At 38.9% G+C, this 17,109-nt stretch overlaps 1 protein-coding gene across 1 annotated transcript in view; it reads right to left on the bottom strand.

Annotated features, from left to right (window-relative positions):
• The window catches only part of DNAH8 (dynein axonemal heavy chain 8), a 269,859-nt gene that overhangs the window by 190,030 nt on the left and 62,720 nt on the right, over nt 1-17,109 (bottom strand). The window contains 5 exon segments of the mRNA XM_047797103.1: nt 4,254-4,358; nt 6,670-6,905; nt 9,545-9,671; nt 10,214-10,410; nt 16,894-17,089. Coding sequence (XP_047653059.1) covers nt 4,254-4,358; nt 6,670-6,905; nt 9,545-9,671; nt 10,214-10,410; nt 16,894-17,089 — 861 coding nt within the window.

The following is a 17,109-nucleotide window of genomic DNA, read 5'->3' as shown; positions in this document are numbered from 1 at the left end:
AATCAGAGCTGCAGCTGCTGGCCTACACCACAGCCACAGCAAGGCAGGATCCAAGCCACATCTGTGACCTACACCACAGCTCACAGCAACACCGGATACTTAAGGATCAAGCCACTGAGGGATCGAGCCCACGTCCTCATGGATACTAGTCAGGTTCGTTACCACAGCCGGAACTCCCATAGTTCTTAAAGTAACTATAGCAAAGAATGGGTCAGTGGATTTACTACTAACAGTTAAAGAGATAGGTAAATAAGCCAAGTGAACATTTTCCACTGAACAATAACAGAAAATTGGGCTTCACTAAATCAACAGAGGGCTCCCCACCTTCTACCTAAGATTCACTTGCTGGATTAACCAGCTAGTACCTTTCAAAATAAGTTTTCTGGTCAATATTGAATATGAATTTAAATAAAAATGTCTTAAAATATCTTATGTACATTACTTCAGATGATCATCATAACCACATTTTCTAAAATTCCTAAAATATTCCTAAATGACCACATGAAGTTGAGAAATAAAGGTTATTAACTTGCATAAGATCACACAATCAGCTGGTGGCAGAGCTGGAATCACCTGTCATGACCCGGTTTCAGCTCTGTGTCCTTGCTATTGTGCTTTGTTTCACTCTCACTGACAAATCTTACCATAAGCAGAAAATTTTAAGCCAACATTAATTCATATCCAATTAAAGTTTCAGTATAATAAAAGAATCTACACCCTTCCCTGGAGTTCATTTTTAATGTCAAAATATTTACCGACATCAAAAATGCTTAGAGAGAGAGTTCCCATCGTGGCTCAGTGGTTAACAAGCATTCATGAGGACTCGGGTTTGATCCGTGGCCTCACTCAGTGGGTTACGGATCCAGCGTTGCCATGAGCTGTGGTGTAGGTCACAGACATGGCTTGGATCCCGTGTTGCTGTGGCTGTGGCGTAGGCCAGTGACTATAGCTCCGATTGGACCTCTAGCCTGGGAACCTCTATATGCTGAGAGTGTGGCCCTAAAAGGACAAAAAAAAATGCTTAGAGAGGAATTTATATCTATAAATGCCTATATTAGAAGAAAAAATGGAGTTACCACTGTGGCATAGTGGGTTAATGATCTGGGTTGTCTCTTTGGCAGCACTGGTTCAATCCCCAGCCTGGCACAGTGGGTTAAAGATCCTACACCTGTGGTGTAGGTCACAGCTATAGCTTGGATTTGATCCCTAACCTGGGAACTTCCACATGCCATGGGTGTAGCTGAAAAAGAAAAAGAGGAAGGAAGGAAGAGAGGGAGGGAAGGAGGAGGGGAAGGAAGAAGGACGGGAGGGAGGGAGAGAAAAGAAAAAAGATCTCAAATCAGTAACCTAACCATCCACCTTAATAAACCAGACAAAGAACAAACTAGACCCAAAGCAGGCAGACGGAAGAAAATAACAATAAACTGACACAAACAAATGATATAGAGAATAGGAAAACAATAGAGGAAATCAACAAACTAAAAGTTTCTTCTTCGCAAAAATCAATGGCATTGATAAAACTTTACCTAGTCTAACCAAGAATAAAGGAGAAGAGGACTCAAATTACTAAAATTAGGAAAGGAGAGACCTCACCACCTACTTTAGAGAAATAAAAAGGGTTAGAAAGACACAATCAACAACAGGAACAGGCAGGCACCCTTCAGAATGGGAGAAAATATTTGCAAATCATATATCTCATAAGAAGTTAATATCCAGCATATATAAAGAACTCCTACAACTCAGCAACAAAAACCAAAAAACCCAACTTAAAAACACGCAAGGGACTTATATAAACCTTTTCCCAAAGACTATAAGCAAATGGCCAACATGCATATGAAAAGTACTGAATATCATTTTTCATTAGGGAACTGCAAACCAAAACCACCTCACCCATTACGTGAAATGCCACTTCACCCATTTAGATGCCTACTATCAAGGACACAGAAGATAATGAGTGTTAGTGAAAATGTGGAGATTTTGGAATCCTTGTGCACTGTTTTGGTAGAAGTGTAAAGTGGTGCAGCTGCAATGGAAAACAGTATGACAGTCCTAACATTTTCTAAATAGAATGACTATATGATCCAGCAATTCTATTCCTGGGTGTGTATCCAAAAGAACTAAAAGTAGGGTCTCAAAGAGATATTTATACACCCATGTTCATGGCAGCATTATTCTCAGCAACTAAAACATGGAAGCAACCCAAGTGTCCACTGATGGATGAATGGAATATTATTCATTTAAAAAGGAAGGACATTCTGATGCATGCTACAGCATGGATGAACTTTGAGGATATTATGCTAACTGAAGTAAGCTAGTCACAAAAAGACAAATGTTGTACGATTCTACTAATGTGAGGTACCCGAAGTAGTCAAATTCACAGAGATAAAGTAGCATGGTAGTTTCCAGGGGCTGGGGAAAAGGAGAAATGGGGAGTTGTTGTTTAACGGGTATAGAGTTTCAGTTTTGCAGGATGAAAGTGTTCTGGAGACTGGTTGCACAGCAATATGAATACACTTACCACTACTGAACTCTACACTTAAAAATTATTAAGATGTAAATTTTAGGTTATATGTATTTTACCACAATTTCTTTAAACTTAGTACAAAGCTACAGTAATCAAGACTAGCATAGGGGTAGATATATGGATCAACAGAATAGAATTGGGAGTCCAAAAAAAAAAAAACCCTCACACTTATGATTAATTGATTTTCAATAGAGTGCCAAGACAATTCATTGTTGAATAGAGAGTCTTTTCAACAAATGGCACTGAGCCAACTGGATATCTACATGCTTTTACATGATGCTGGACCCCTCATTCACACCATATACAAAAAGTAACTCAAACTTTATCAAAGACCCACATGTAAGGGTAATATTATAACACTCTCATAAGAAAACATAGTAGTAAACTTTCATGATCCTGGATTAGGTGATAGTTTCCTAGATACAATACCAAAACACAAACAAGGGGGAAAAAAAGACAAATTGGACTTGATCAAAATTAAAAACTTCTGTTATTTCAAAAGACACCATCAAGAAAGTGAAAAAACTCACAGAATGAGAGAAAATATTTGCTAATCCTTTGATAAGGGACTTACGTCAGAATCTATAAAGAACTTATACAAATCAAAAATAAAGACACAAGAGTTCCCACTGTGGCTCACCAGGTTAAGAACCCAACGTAGTGTCTATGAGGATGCAGGTTCGATCCTGCACCTCACTCAGTGGGTTAAGTATCTGGTGCTGCCACAAGCTGTGGCATAGGTTGCAGACGTGGCTTGGATCTGGCGTTTCTGTGGCTGTGGCATAGGCCAGTAGCTGTACCTCCAATTTGACCCCTAGCCTGGGAACTTCCATATGCCACAGGTGCGGCTATTAAAAACAAATTAAAGTTAAAATTAAAAAATAAAGAGACAGGAGCTCCCCTCGTGGCACAGTGGAAATGAATCCAACTAGGAACCATGAGGTTGCAGGTTCGATCCCTGGCCTTGCTTAGTGGGTTAAGGATCTGGCATTGCCGTGAGCTATGGTGTAGATCGCAGACACAGCTCAGATCTGGCGTTGCTGTGGCTGTGGTGTAGACTGGCAGCTATAGCTCCTATTCAACCCCTAGCCTGGGAACCTCCATATGCTGTGGGTGCAGCCCTAAAAAGACAAAAAGACAAAAATAAATAAATAAAATAAAAAAATAAAGAGAAAAATAACCCAATTTTAAAAAAACAAGCAAAGGATTTAAATTCACCTTTCTCCAAAGAAGATCTACAAATAGCCAATTAGTATGTGTAAAGATGCTTAACACCATTAGCCGCTAGGAAAATGAAGTACTGGTACATGAGATCTCAATATGGATAAACCTTGACAATATTATGCTAAGTGAAAGAAGCTGACCACAAAAGACTGCATGTTATACAATTCTATCTATAGTAAATGTCCAAAAAAAGCAAACCCATGGAGACAAAAAAGTGGACTAGTGGTTTCCAAGGGGCTGAGATGAGGAGAATGAGAAATGATTACTAATGGGCATGGGGTTTCTTTTGGGGTGACAAAAAATATTCTGAAATTAGTGATGATGGTTGCTGTGCACTGTGTGAATAACAATCACCGAATTGTATACTTTGAAATGGTAAATGTTATAGTATGTGGATTATACCTCAATACAGCTATTAGTATACGTTAAGCTTTTTTAAAAAGTTTGAAATGTATTTTTTTTCTGGGGAAAGTGACAATAAAAAAAGAATTAAATTTGTACTTACAGCTTTGCTCTGCAATTTGTTGAAAGAATACCTCAAGGTATCAACTGCTTCTGACTCTTCTTTGGTTACCTCAACTTCAAATCTGTTTAAAATAGCATAAGCTTCCTGTGGGGTGAAAAAAACATCACAAGGAATGTAACCACCAAATGATTTAGATGCCTCCTAGAAACACACTCCTATGTCTTAAAAGATTAGAAGAATGGTTCCCAAAATTGAACATATATGAAAAGCTCCAGTCACTGACATCAAGAATTGACTCTAGATCCCAGGCCCTGAAATCTGGATTTAAAAAGCACCTAGGTGATTAGGTGATTCTGGTGGAGAGTGGGCAGATCACTTTGAGATACTAAAGTATCCTAAACAAAACAAAACAAAACACAAAAACCCTAGACTAATTTTCTGCCTCTCTCTTCTCCTTGATTATATGCCAACACCATGCAAAATGTTTTCTCATGCTCTATTAAAATACGGGTTGGCTATAATGAGGAATGGAATGAAATGATGAGGTGGGAGATACTGTGGAGAAGATAAATCAGTGAACAAACAAAATGGAAAAAACAACACTCACAGATACAGAGAACAGATGGGCGGTTACCGTAGAGAAAGGGGGCTGTGAGGAGGGTGAAATGGGTGAAGGGGGTGATGGAGGGGAAGTAGACTTGAGGTGGTGACTGCTTTAAGGGTACACAAATAATGAATTATAATGTCATATGCCTGAAATTTGTATAACATTATATACCAATTTTACCAATTTTTTTAAAAGTGATGAATTGGCCGTTGGCCTCATCAAAAGAATTTATGCTGAAGACCTGCGTTTCAGTAGTCAGGGAAAAAAAGGATACGATGGTCTGTTGAATTTCGAGAAGTGAGTGGTCAGCAATCAAAATACCCAAAAACTAAGATTTAATGAAGCAGTAAATGTGGGACATCCATTAATTGCCAAAGAGTATAGATGCCATGGGTTCAAGAAAGCAATGCTCAGTTGTGATGATCACTGTACAACTACAAATGTAATAAATTCATTGAGTAATAAAAAAAAATAATAGAGAGAAAAAAAAAGAAAGCAGTGCTCAGTCATGAATAGTGGGTTCCAGAAGGAGGCGACGGGAGTGACAATCTCCAGGTATTACAGGCAATGAGGGAGTGCTCTGTCCACAGAGAATTTTTAAAATAGGAATAAAATGAATTGAGACTATTGTTTTTTAAGGGCTGCATCTGAAGCATATATAAGTCCCCAGGTCAAATTAGAGCTGCAGCTGCCAGCTGCTGCCAACAAATACAGTAACGCAGGATCCAAGCCACATATGTGACCTACACCACAGCTCACAGCAACACTGGATGCTTAATCCACTGAGCGAGGCCATGGATTGAACTCAAATCCTCATGGATACTAGTCGGATTTTTAACACACCGAGCCATGATGGGAACTCCAAGAGATTGCTTTTTATTATCACCATGAGCCAGAAAGTCTAAGTATTAACCATAAATACTTGTGGTAGACAGAATAACTGCCTCCCTGATGCTATCCACACCCTTGTCTCCAGAACCTGGACCGCATTACTGGAATATATTACCGTACATGACAAAAGAGATTTTGCAGGTATGATTAAGTTAAAGAATTTGAGATGAGGTAGGGTATTTTGGATGAACTAGGTAATCACAAAGGTGTGTTTAAGGGAAAGAGGGAAGCAGGAGATTCAGAGTCAGAGCAGACGTGATGACAGAAGCAGGGATAGGAGTGATGCTACCGTTGGAAGGGAGCCATGAGCCAAGCAGTCTCTAGAAGCTGGACAAAGCAAGGAGAGGATTCTCCCCTAAAGCGCCACTGACATGTTGATTTGAGCCCCCATAAGACCCATTTTCAGACTTCTGACTTCTAGAACTGTAAAATAATAAATCTGTGTTGTTTTAAGCCATTAGGTTTATGGTAATTTGTTAGAGCAGCAAGAGGAAGCTAAAACAGTACTCTTCCCTAAAAGTGGCTCTTGTTGATTTAAATTCCAACAGTTCACCACTTCCACCAGCTGCCCGTGGTATATGCCACTATATGCCACAGCTGGTCCTGAGACCCACAGCTGGTTTCTAAGGAAAGCCCAAGATATTTGGGGAACTTGCCTAACTTGTCAGGATTGACGGGAAAGAATACAATCATTCTCTTCTGTAAAAGGTAGGTGACAGCATGGAAACGGAACACTGTCTAGACCAGCACAGCCTTATTAATATATTAATATTCCTTCATATACTGTTCACTGTTGATGATTATCAGAATCCCTCCAAGGACATCAACATCAGAGAGGAAATACAGGCAGACTATGCCATAAAACAGATGAAGAAAAATGTTAACAAAATCAACTTTTTAGTGTCCATTTAAAAAAAAAAAAGCATATCAGAAAAGAAAAACGCAATCATTTCTTACTTCAATTGGTCCCAGAGTCATGTCCATTTGAATTTCATTATCACGGATACAAGACAAGGCTTCCATTGCAAACCGGACATCATCTAAGTCACGAATGGGTCTAGATAACTTTTTCAAGTATTCGTTGATAAATGCTATCATGTCTGACATTTTCTTTTTGTATTCTTCATTCAAATACCGACAGAGCAGCATCTTCCATGCCTTAGCCTCGATTGATAAGGCCAGTTTCATTGGCTCTGGCGAAGACATGAAAAGGTCAAAATAGAACACAACTGACATTCTGAAACGATTCGCTTTATGTGTAATCTGAGCATCTATAACTCCACTATCCTATTTGAGAGCCACTAGCTACAATGAGCACTAGAAATGTGGTGTGAGTTAAATGGGCCGTAAGTAAGGTTACTAGATTTTGAAGACTTTAATTCCTGTCCCCATGGAGTATGTTAAGCTATTCATGAGAAGGACACTAAAGTCTAAGAAGATTTTGGAAATTAGTTCTAGCACTATCCAATGTAAACTCAGTTCTGTTTCTGACCATCCCATTAACAGCCCTCACTCACTCCCCCAGTCTTCCTTGTCACCCCACACAGGGGGGTGTAACACAATTTTCGTCTGCCAAACCTGCCCAGTTTTCCTGTTGTTCCACTTCCTCCTTGCCCACATGGTTAGACAATATGTATAACCTGACCTCCTCCCCGGAGCTAGCTGAGTGTCCCCATCAATCCTGACCTTTTATGGACCAAGCAGAATCCTTTCCTAAGAGTTTGGAATGAGACTTGAGGGGGAGCCACGTGGCCTGGGAAGCAGAAAAGGTCATGCAGAAAAGGAAGGAGAAATGAGAGAGGCAGAGAGAAAGGGTGTCCTTGGCTTCCTATACTGTCCCTTGGTTTCCTCTACTGGTTCTGGCCCATTCCTGCCACCCAATTGCAGCTTGGATTCTGAGATACACCTTTTTTCCCTGAAGGTAGTTTAAAGAGCTTTCTGTTCTTTGAAAACAACAGAGTAACTAGTCAACTCTACCTTATCAATCCTCACCCACTCCTCTTCTCCTAGTACTCTACGTCCCCAGCCCTGCCAAGCATGAAATATGATTCCTCCCCTCCCATCTTTCAATGGTTAAACTAAGAGGACTAGGGAGCTGAGAAAACTGCAGCCTCAGAAAAGACACACAGGCAACTTGTCAACCGAGGCATGAGGTCCATGCCTCGTGGGCTTCTTTTCCCCTTTTCCTCTGGCCCCAAAGATTCAGCCCACCTTCCCCTTTCTTTATAACTATAGTCACCCATTCCATTTTACACTTTTCTCTCTCTAAAATCAGAGGCCAACTCTCCCACTGTGCTACAGTTTTTTTTAAAAAAAATTAAGAATCATGGTTCTAACCACCATGAGGAGACAAGGTGGAAATTTACGTGATAACAACAATAACAATAGGTAGGTGAAGTACAGTTTCCAAAACTCTACAGTTCTTATAACTCTCGCCCCTGATATACGGTTTCTGATTTCTAGCTAAATAACCCCCTTAAGTACTTTTGCTTCTTCTCCAAATTAAATTTCTTATGGATAGATATAATAACAATACTTAATATTTACTGAACATCAACTGGTTGCTAGTGTCTCAAGTAAAGCAGTTCATGAGGTGGGCACTTTCATCATCATCAACAGAAGAGATGGACATCAAAGAGGTCATGGAATCTTGATGTTCAAATGTGAGAGTCACCTCTACACTGACTCCTTAAGGATGGATCTGGATGTCTACTTAAGGTGGACAGCTGTTGTGAAACAGGTCATGCAAATATCTTCTGAGGATAAAATCTCACAGATTTAGGATAAGACTGATTGTACTTCTGTAACCATGGTAATAAGGAGCCATAACCATAACACCAACTCACTTCAGTTCACACACTTTTTCAAGCATTGGCCCTGCCCTTCTCAATGTCAACCAATCAGGATGGACATACTCAATAAGCCCTGCCTCAGAGTGCCAACCAAAGGACAACAGTCTCACCTGAGCAAGCAACCTTCTACAGACGGTGGTCACCTATTTATGCCCGCGATCCTTGGATGCCGTGCTTCCCAGACAGCCTCTAGGAGACCAGCAATCTGCTCTGCTGGGAACACTGTGCTTGTCCAGCATCGCTCTCCCTCACTGCAGTGAGCAACAGAGTCAGCTCGAGTTTTTGATTTTAGACATTAAGTGACTGTCTTATCATCTTTTGATACTCTGACCTCACCTGTTCTTCTCAGGAGACCTCAAACTGCTTTGACTCTTATCACACACGCACAACCCCCTCCTCACAGTAACCTGTAGTTCCTGTGGTGTTTTAGATTTTTGAATATCAACTGAGGAACTGCTCAGTGTATTAAGTGTGTTAAGCCACTCCGGTATAATATTATATATATATATATACCATAATATATAATATGTACAACACACATATGAACAATATTGGTGGTCCAGAAGTATTTAATGTTTATGGAATTGTACCACGGTAGCTTAATAACTGCCTTCTAAATAAAGTAACATTTCACATAAAAATACAGATACTTTACATAATGTTCTAAAAATACCTGTATGCAACATGGAGAACAGACTTGTCATTGCCGAGGGGGAGGGGGAGGGAGTGGGATGGACTGGGAGTTTGGGGTTAGTAGATGTAAACGATTACATTTAGAATGGATAAGCAATGGGGTCCTACTGTATAGCATAGGGAACTACATCCAGTCTCTTGTGAGAGAACAGGATGGAAAATAAATGAAAAAAAAGAATGTCTGCATATATATATATATATATGACTGGGTCACTTTGCTGTACAGCAGAAATTGACACAACCTTGTAAATCAACTATAATTTAAAAAACAAAAAAATTAAAAATACCTGTATGCAATTCAAGTGCTCCTACAACTATAATAGGCTTCAACTCATCAATCTCCTGTTCAAAAGTAGCATAGTGTAGAATTTCAGATCTAATTTCAGTCAAAGAGGGGTTGTTAGCCAAAAACTCCTGCGGCAAGGAAAGAATCAATGCTTTCGTTAGGTTTTTGACAACGTAAATCTTACACTTCTAACCGTGAAATTAGAAAACTGCATCTGCTTGTATATCCTTCCACGTGTATGTGCTATTGGGCCAGTGGCTCAGTGCAAAAGGGGATGAGCTGTTACTACTGGAAGAGGAGGCTATGTGAGGGAATTTCACATTTGGGCGAATGGTTATTCAAAGTTCTAAACTTTCCTTGAGTCTCTAACCACAACTACAGCTGAGTCTATGTCAGCGTGACACACTCTTGAATACCTGGTCTCTGGACATGAATGGAACATGATTGGCCCTCAAATGGTTAAATGAATCCAATAAAATCTGCGTGAGCCTCGTTATTATCAATTGCCCCAGTGTCAATGTGAGAATTACACAGGACATGATGTGTTCACAGATTCGTAGCCTCAGTTCTTAAATTCTTGTCACTACCATTGACATTTTCCTGCTCCTCCCACATGAATTAGATAGAAACAATTAAAACCCTAACTGCATCACAAGTAGTGGAAACGCACCTTCACTTTCACGTCTCGGTCCTCTGTCCAGAGACTCTTGTACTTTTGAAAGTCCTGCAGGGCCTCATGGGCCACCTTTCTGAGGGAATTCACAGACGAAGAAAGGAGGAGGACCAGCTTGGAAATGTCCTTGTGCTCTGCCACACCCGGATAAAAATTCTTCAGCTTCCGTGCGGGAATAATTTCTTCAAAAGATTCTGAAAACAGATATTGTTACTCTTCAGATAACCCCCATATTCAACTTTAAGCACTATCCATTTTAATATTGAGAGAGATTTTTTTTCAAATTTTATTCTCTTAAAGACCCCCTCCTCCAAGTAATTCAGGGCTATTCCTGCACTAGCTTCACTTATTAAATCATAGCATCAGTTTTGAGGTCTAGATTTCTTTCAAGTGGGGAAATGGTTATTCAGAGGAGACAAGAGAAAGATACTGATGCAACACTCCCCCAAAGCAAAACGTCCTCCAAGGAAAGATCAAAAGAGTTGAAACTGCTACCCTACGGAACAGCCTGGTAGTTAAAGGAGAGGCACCACACTTATTCCCTAAATGACCTTAAGTCAGTTATTTAATCTTCATGGAAATGCTTGTGTGGATTAAATGAGCCAACAGTAGGCGCCTCTTCAATTCAGCAGCTGGTATACAGAGATCAGACGATCACTATTAACCATCACCATTTCTTGCCAAAACCTGCTCAGGACACTGCCTTGATTGAAATTCTCAAGTATTCTCCATCAAGCAGAGATCACACCGATACTTTTGTTTATCGCAAACAGTCCCTTATTTTTTTTTTTAAGCAGGTGTTAACAATTAAAAATCGTGAGATTTCATGCAAAATTTGATTTCCACTTCTCTTTTAAAATGGTTTAATCTGGTATTCCCGCATGACCACAGTTAGCTGAAGCTGAGTAGCATCTACAAATGATATTACTTACTTACCACAGTGTCCTCCAATGCATTTTGCTCTTTTGTTTTAAATTTGACAAAATTAAAGCAAAAAAAAAGTACAAGGTATTCGCTTAATTAATTAACTAATGTTGCCTGTCTTGGTCTTCTCCTTTTACTGAACAGAAGTATTCCACTGTGTAGACAAACCACTTTTTGTTTACCTCTCAACCAGCTTTTGGGTATCTGGGTTGCTAACAATTTGGGATTATTACGAATAATGTAGCTATGAACACTGACATCTTTATGTGGACATAAGATTTCATTCCTCAGGGATAAAATTGCTGAGCCAAATGGTAAAGATATTTCCAACTTTTTAAGGCAGTATCAAACAGTTTACAAAGTGGCTGTATCTTTTTACAATCCACCAGCAATGTATCACAGGTCCAGGTTCTTTTTCAACAACTAACTGGTATTGTCAATTTTTTTAAGCCATTCCAAAAGGTGTGTGGTGATATCTATCATGATTATAATTTGCATTTCCCTGTCTAATCTTTGGTCCATTGGGGGAAGAGGTGTCTTATTATTTAGTCATTTTTTTCCAAATAGATGCCCAGAAGTGGGATTGCTGTGGATCATATGGTAATTCTATTTTTAGTTTTTTTGAGGAACCTCCATACTGTTTTCCATAGTGGTTACACCAATTTACATTCTCACCAATAATGTAAGAGGGTTCCCTTTTCTCATACCCTCTCCAGCATTTACTGTTTGTAGACTTTCTGATGATGGCCATTCTGGCTGGTGTAAGGTGGTACCTCATAGTAGCTTTGATTTGCATGTCACTAATAACTAACGATGATGAACACCTTTTCATGTGCTTTTTTTTTTTTTTTGGCTATTCTGGGTCTTCTGTGCTTTCGAACAAACTTTAAAATATTTTGTTCTCGTTCTGTAAAAAATGCCATTGGTAATTTGATAGCGATTGTATTGAATTTATAGACTGCCTTTGGTAATATAGTAATTTTGGCAATATTTATTCTCCCAATCCAAGAGCATGGTATATCTTTCCATCTTTTTGTGTCATCTTTGATTTCTTTCATCAGTGTCTCACAGTTTTCAGAGTACAAATCTTTTGTCTCTTTAGGTAGGTTTATTTATAGGTTTTGTTTTTGTTTTTGTTTTTTTGATGTGATGGTAAACGGGATTGTTTCCCTAATTTCTCTTTAGGACCTTTTGTTGTTAGCATATAGAAATGCAATTGATGTCTGTGTATTAATTTTGTATCCTGAAACATTGCCAAATTCATGGATGAGCTCTAACAGTTTTCTAGTAGCATCTTTAGGATTTTCTAGGTATAGTATCATGTCATCTTCAAACAGGGATAGTTTTATTTCTTCCTTTCCAATTTAGATTCTTTTTACTACTTTTTCTTCTCTGATTGCCATGGCTAGAACTTCCAAAATTATGCTGAATAATAGTGGCAAGAGTAGATATCTTGTCTTGTTCCTGGTGTAACCAGGAATTCTTTCAGCTTTTCACTATCGAGAATGATGTTAGCTGTGAGTTTGGCATATATGGCCTTTATTATGTTGAGGTAGGCTCCCTCTATGCCCACTTTCTGGAGGGTTTTTATTAGAAATGGGTGTTGGATTTTGCCAAAAGCTTTTTCTTCATCTATTGAGAGGTTTTATTCTTCAGTTTGTTAATGTGGCATATCACACTGATTGATGTGCAGATATTGAAAAATCCTTGCATCCCTGGGATAAATCCTACTCGATCATGGTGATCGATTCATTTAATGTTTTGCCAAATTTGGTTTGCTAACATTTGTTGAGGATTTCTGCCTCTATGTTCATCAGTGATACTGACCTGTGATTTTCTTTTTTTGTGGTACCTTTGTCTGGTTTCAGTATCAAGGTGATGGTGGCTTCATAGAATGTATTTGGGAGTGTTCCTTCTTCTGCAATTCTTTGGAATAGTTTCAGAAGGACAGGTGTTAACTCTTTCATAAATTTTTGATAGAATTTGCCTATGAAGACATCTGGTCCTGGACTTTTTAGTTTGTTGGAAGTTTTTAAATCACAGGGGTTTTTGTTGTTGTTGTTGTTTGTTTGTTTGTTTCTGCTTTTTAGGGCCAAGTCAGAGCCACATCTGTGACATACACCACAACTCACAGCAATGCCGTGGGCTACACCAAGCGAGGCCAGGGATCAAAGCTGCATCCTCATGGATGCTAGTCAGATTCATTTCCGCTGAGCCACAGTAGGAACTCCCTAAATCACAAGGTTAATTTCAGTACTTGTGATTAGTCTGTTAACTTTTCTATTTCTTCTTGGTTTAGTCTTAGAAGATTGTACTTCTCTAAGAATTTGTCCATTTCTTCTAGGTTATCCATTTTATTGGCATGTAGTTGTTTGTAGTAGTCTCTTATGAACCTTTATATTTCTTTGATTTCTACTGTAATTTCTCCTTTTTCATTTCTAATTTTATTGATTTGAGTCTCTGGGTGAGATTAGAGGTGGCTGTGTGCCTGGGGCGGGCGGGGGGGGGGGTCTTTAGGCAGCCTGGTTGCTGAGGGGTGGGGCTATGTTCCCACCTGGTTTGTTGTTTGGCCTGGGGCTTCTTAGCCCTGATGGGTAGGGCCAGATTTTTCCAAACGGCCACCTCCAGGGGAGTTCACGCAGATGATTATTTACAAGATCTTTTCCTCCGATGTCCTTCCCCAACAACAAGCCACAGTCACCCCTTGTTTTCCTAGGAGATCCTCTGAGAACCACAGGTAGGTCTGACCCAGATTCCTAAGGAGTCTCTGTATTGCCCTGGGACCCAGTGCACCTAAAAGCCTGTGTGCCCCTTTAAAGAGTAGAATCTCCATTTCCCCCAGTCCCATGGAGCTCCTGCACACAATGCCTGCTAGCCTTCAATGCCAATGCTCCTACCAATGCCAGATCCCGAGGCATGGGAGCCTGACGTGGGGCTCAGAACTCTCACTCCCGTGGATGAGCCGCTTTCCAGTCTGTGGCTGCCCACAGGGTGGGTATGGGGTTGTTTATAGCATGTGATTGACCCTTGTACCACCTCACTGTGGCCTCTTCTTTGTCTTTTGGTATGGGATATCTTTTTTGGTAGTTTCCAGTCTATTTTAGTGGTTGTTCAGCAGTTGGTTGTAATTTTGTTATTTTCATGAGAGGAGGTGAGCTCCAATCCTTCTACTCCACCATCTTAATCCCATCTCCTCAGTTGTGTCTTTTGAAGAGCAAAAGTTTTTAATTTGGTTGAAGTCCAATTTATCATTTTTTTCTTTTAGATCATGCATTGCTGTCATAGCTAAGAAATCTTCATCTAACCCCAAATCACAAAAATTTCCTCCTATGTTTTCTTCTAAAATATTTATCACTTTTAGTTAATTTTTAAGTATAGTGTGAGGTAAAAGTCCATTTTTTGCATATGTATATTTAATTGTTCCAGCACCATGTGTTGAAAAGACTACCCATTATCCCATTAATTTGACTTGATAACTTTTCAGAAAATCAATTGATTCTTAAAAGTGTTTATTTTTTGATTCTCTGTTGTGTCCCATTGATCTATATGGCTATCCTTAGGCAAACACCACATTGTTTTGATTATTGTAGCTTTATAGCATGTTTTGAAACCAAGTAGTGCAAGTCCTCCAGCTTTAGTATTCTTTTGCAAAATTGTTTTGGCTATTGTAGGGCCTTTGAATTTCCCAATTCCATATTCAAATTTATAATCAGCTTGTCAATTTCTGCAAAGCAGCCTTCTGGGATTTTGATAGAGATAGCATTAAATAAAAACATAGGTCAATGTGGAAAAAATAGCCATCTTAACAGTATCAAATCTTCCAATCCATGAACATGGTATATCTCTCCATTGAGTAACTTTCAGCAATGTTCTATGATGTCCAGCATACAGGGCTTACACTTCTTCTGTTAAACTTATTTCATACTTTATGATACGCCTCTGAATGAAATTTCCTTAATTTTATTTTCAGATAATGTCCTCCAGCTTCATTCATGCAGTCACAAATGGCAAGATTTCTTTCTCTTTTTTTTAAGGCTGAATTATATTTCATTGAAAAACAAATCCAAATTAATAATAACAGAGAGAAGAATGGTGGACCAGAGGCTGGCAGGAGAGTAGAAGAAAAAGGGAGATGTGGATCAAAGGCACAAATTTCCAGTAATAAGATGAATAAATTCTGGAAACGTATACTACAGTTTATAGTTACATAAATGTATACTATAGTTAATAATAATGTATACTTGAACTTTGCTAAGAGAGTAGACCTCAAGTGTTCTCACCACACCCACAAAAAACTATAGAAGACAATGAATTTACTTCGGTTGTGTTAACCACTTCACAAATGAATACATATATCAAAACATCCTGCTGTAACAGTATGTCAGGTTCTTAACCCACTGAGCCACAACGGGAAATCCCATCTTATATGACCTTTAATGGACTTAGAAAATTCTCCTGTCAGTGTTGAACTTGACAAGGCATGGAAATTATAAAATATTTGAACAACTATGATAACAAAATAGTCTTTACTTGTTCTCTGTTGTTCCAGAAGACAGAACTGAGTACACTGGATGGAACTCACAAAAAAAAAATGTAGATGTTGGTCTAATATTCATACTTTTTAAATAAAGTGTGTTCCCAGTCACTGGAAGAGTTGAAGAAGAGGTCAGGAATGTGGTAGAAAGGATTTAAATATAGTATGAAATCTAACAAGAAGGATTCTCATGGCTCTATCAACTACCATTCTATGCTAACCTACTTTTCGTATTTGTTAATAAAATCAATGGCTTGTTCTTATCAATTTATTTGCCTCTGAAATAATTATATAAATGATTACTCAATTAATAAATGCATAAAAATGAAAAAATCCTACTGTATACCTTAAATATCTACGAGACTTTTGTTTAAAATAAATAAATAAAATTTTAATGTGGCAGAACAGCAAAAATGAAAGGAAGAAAAAGGAAAAGAAAATGAGTTTGGCTTTCTATACAAGAAAGTCCAAAAATGTCCATGGGATTTTGGATGTCATATCACATTCATATATATTTAAGAGAGTAACTTATATATACTTTATGCACAAGAACACATGACTCATATTTTCTAAGCACCATGTTCTAACTAGGTTTTCCAGACCAAATATAATGCTGAAAGTAAAATTAGTTCTCAGGATTTTCATTATTAACTTTGAATCCAAGACTATGATAGCAGAAGAGTGATACACCCTTCTACATCCATGACCAAAATCTGAAAAGAAATGTCTGCATGTTATGTTTAAGACAGAAGATGGAAAATACCAGTTTTTTTGTTTGTTTGTTTTTTGGGGTTTTGTTTTATTTTGTTTTGTTGCTTTTTAGGGCCGCACACGCAGCATATGGAGGTTCCCAGGCTAGGGATCCAATCGAAGCTATAGCTGGCCAGCCTACACCACAGCCGCAGCAACGCAGGATCCCAGCCGCGTCTGTGACCTACACCACAGCTCACTGCAGCACTGCATCTTTAACCCACTGAGCGAGGCCAGGGATCAAACCCACAACCTCATGGTTCCTAGTAGGATTCGTTTCCACTGCGCCATGATGGGAACACCAAAACACCAGTTTTTTAAATGCAAAATTTAACCCACAAACATACAAAAAAATGACTTTTAAAATATCTATATAAGCATCATATCCAAGAAGAATCAGAAAAACCATTTAGTAACTATTATAATTCTAAGATTCTATTGATCTGAGATTTCTTTTTAACACTCTTACTATCTTCCTTCTTCGGCTGCTTTCCTGTGCTTGGATGGGCCAGGTCAGTAGTGGTACGCGAGGGACTGTTAATGACAGGCTTGATCTGACGGGTCTGCTGTTGCCCCCAGTGAGCCACTCCCCTGCTGACCTCCAGGGTTAACTGGATCATACTGTTAATGGCTTGCTGAATGTCATCCAAACTAGGAACCATTACCTGTGGGAAGAAGAAACAAG

Source organism: Phacochoerus africanus, chromosome 9 (assembly GCF_016906955.1).
Source record: "Phacochoerus africanus isolate WHEZ1 chromosome 9, ROS_Pafr_v1, whole genome shotgun sequence".
NCBI classification, from domain to species: domain Eukaryota; kingdom Metazoa; phylum Chordata; class Mammalia; order Artiodactyla; family Suidae; genus Phacochoerus; species Phacochoerus africanus.
This window is presented reverse-complemented; position numbering and strand designations above follow the sequence as displayed.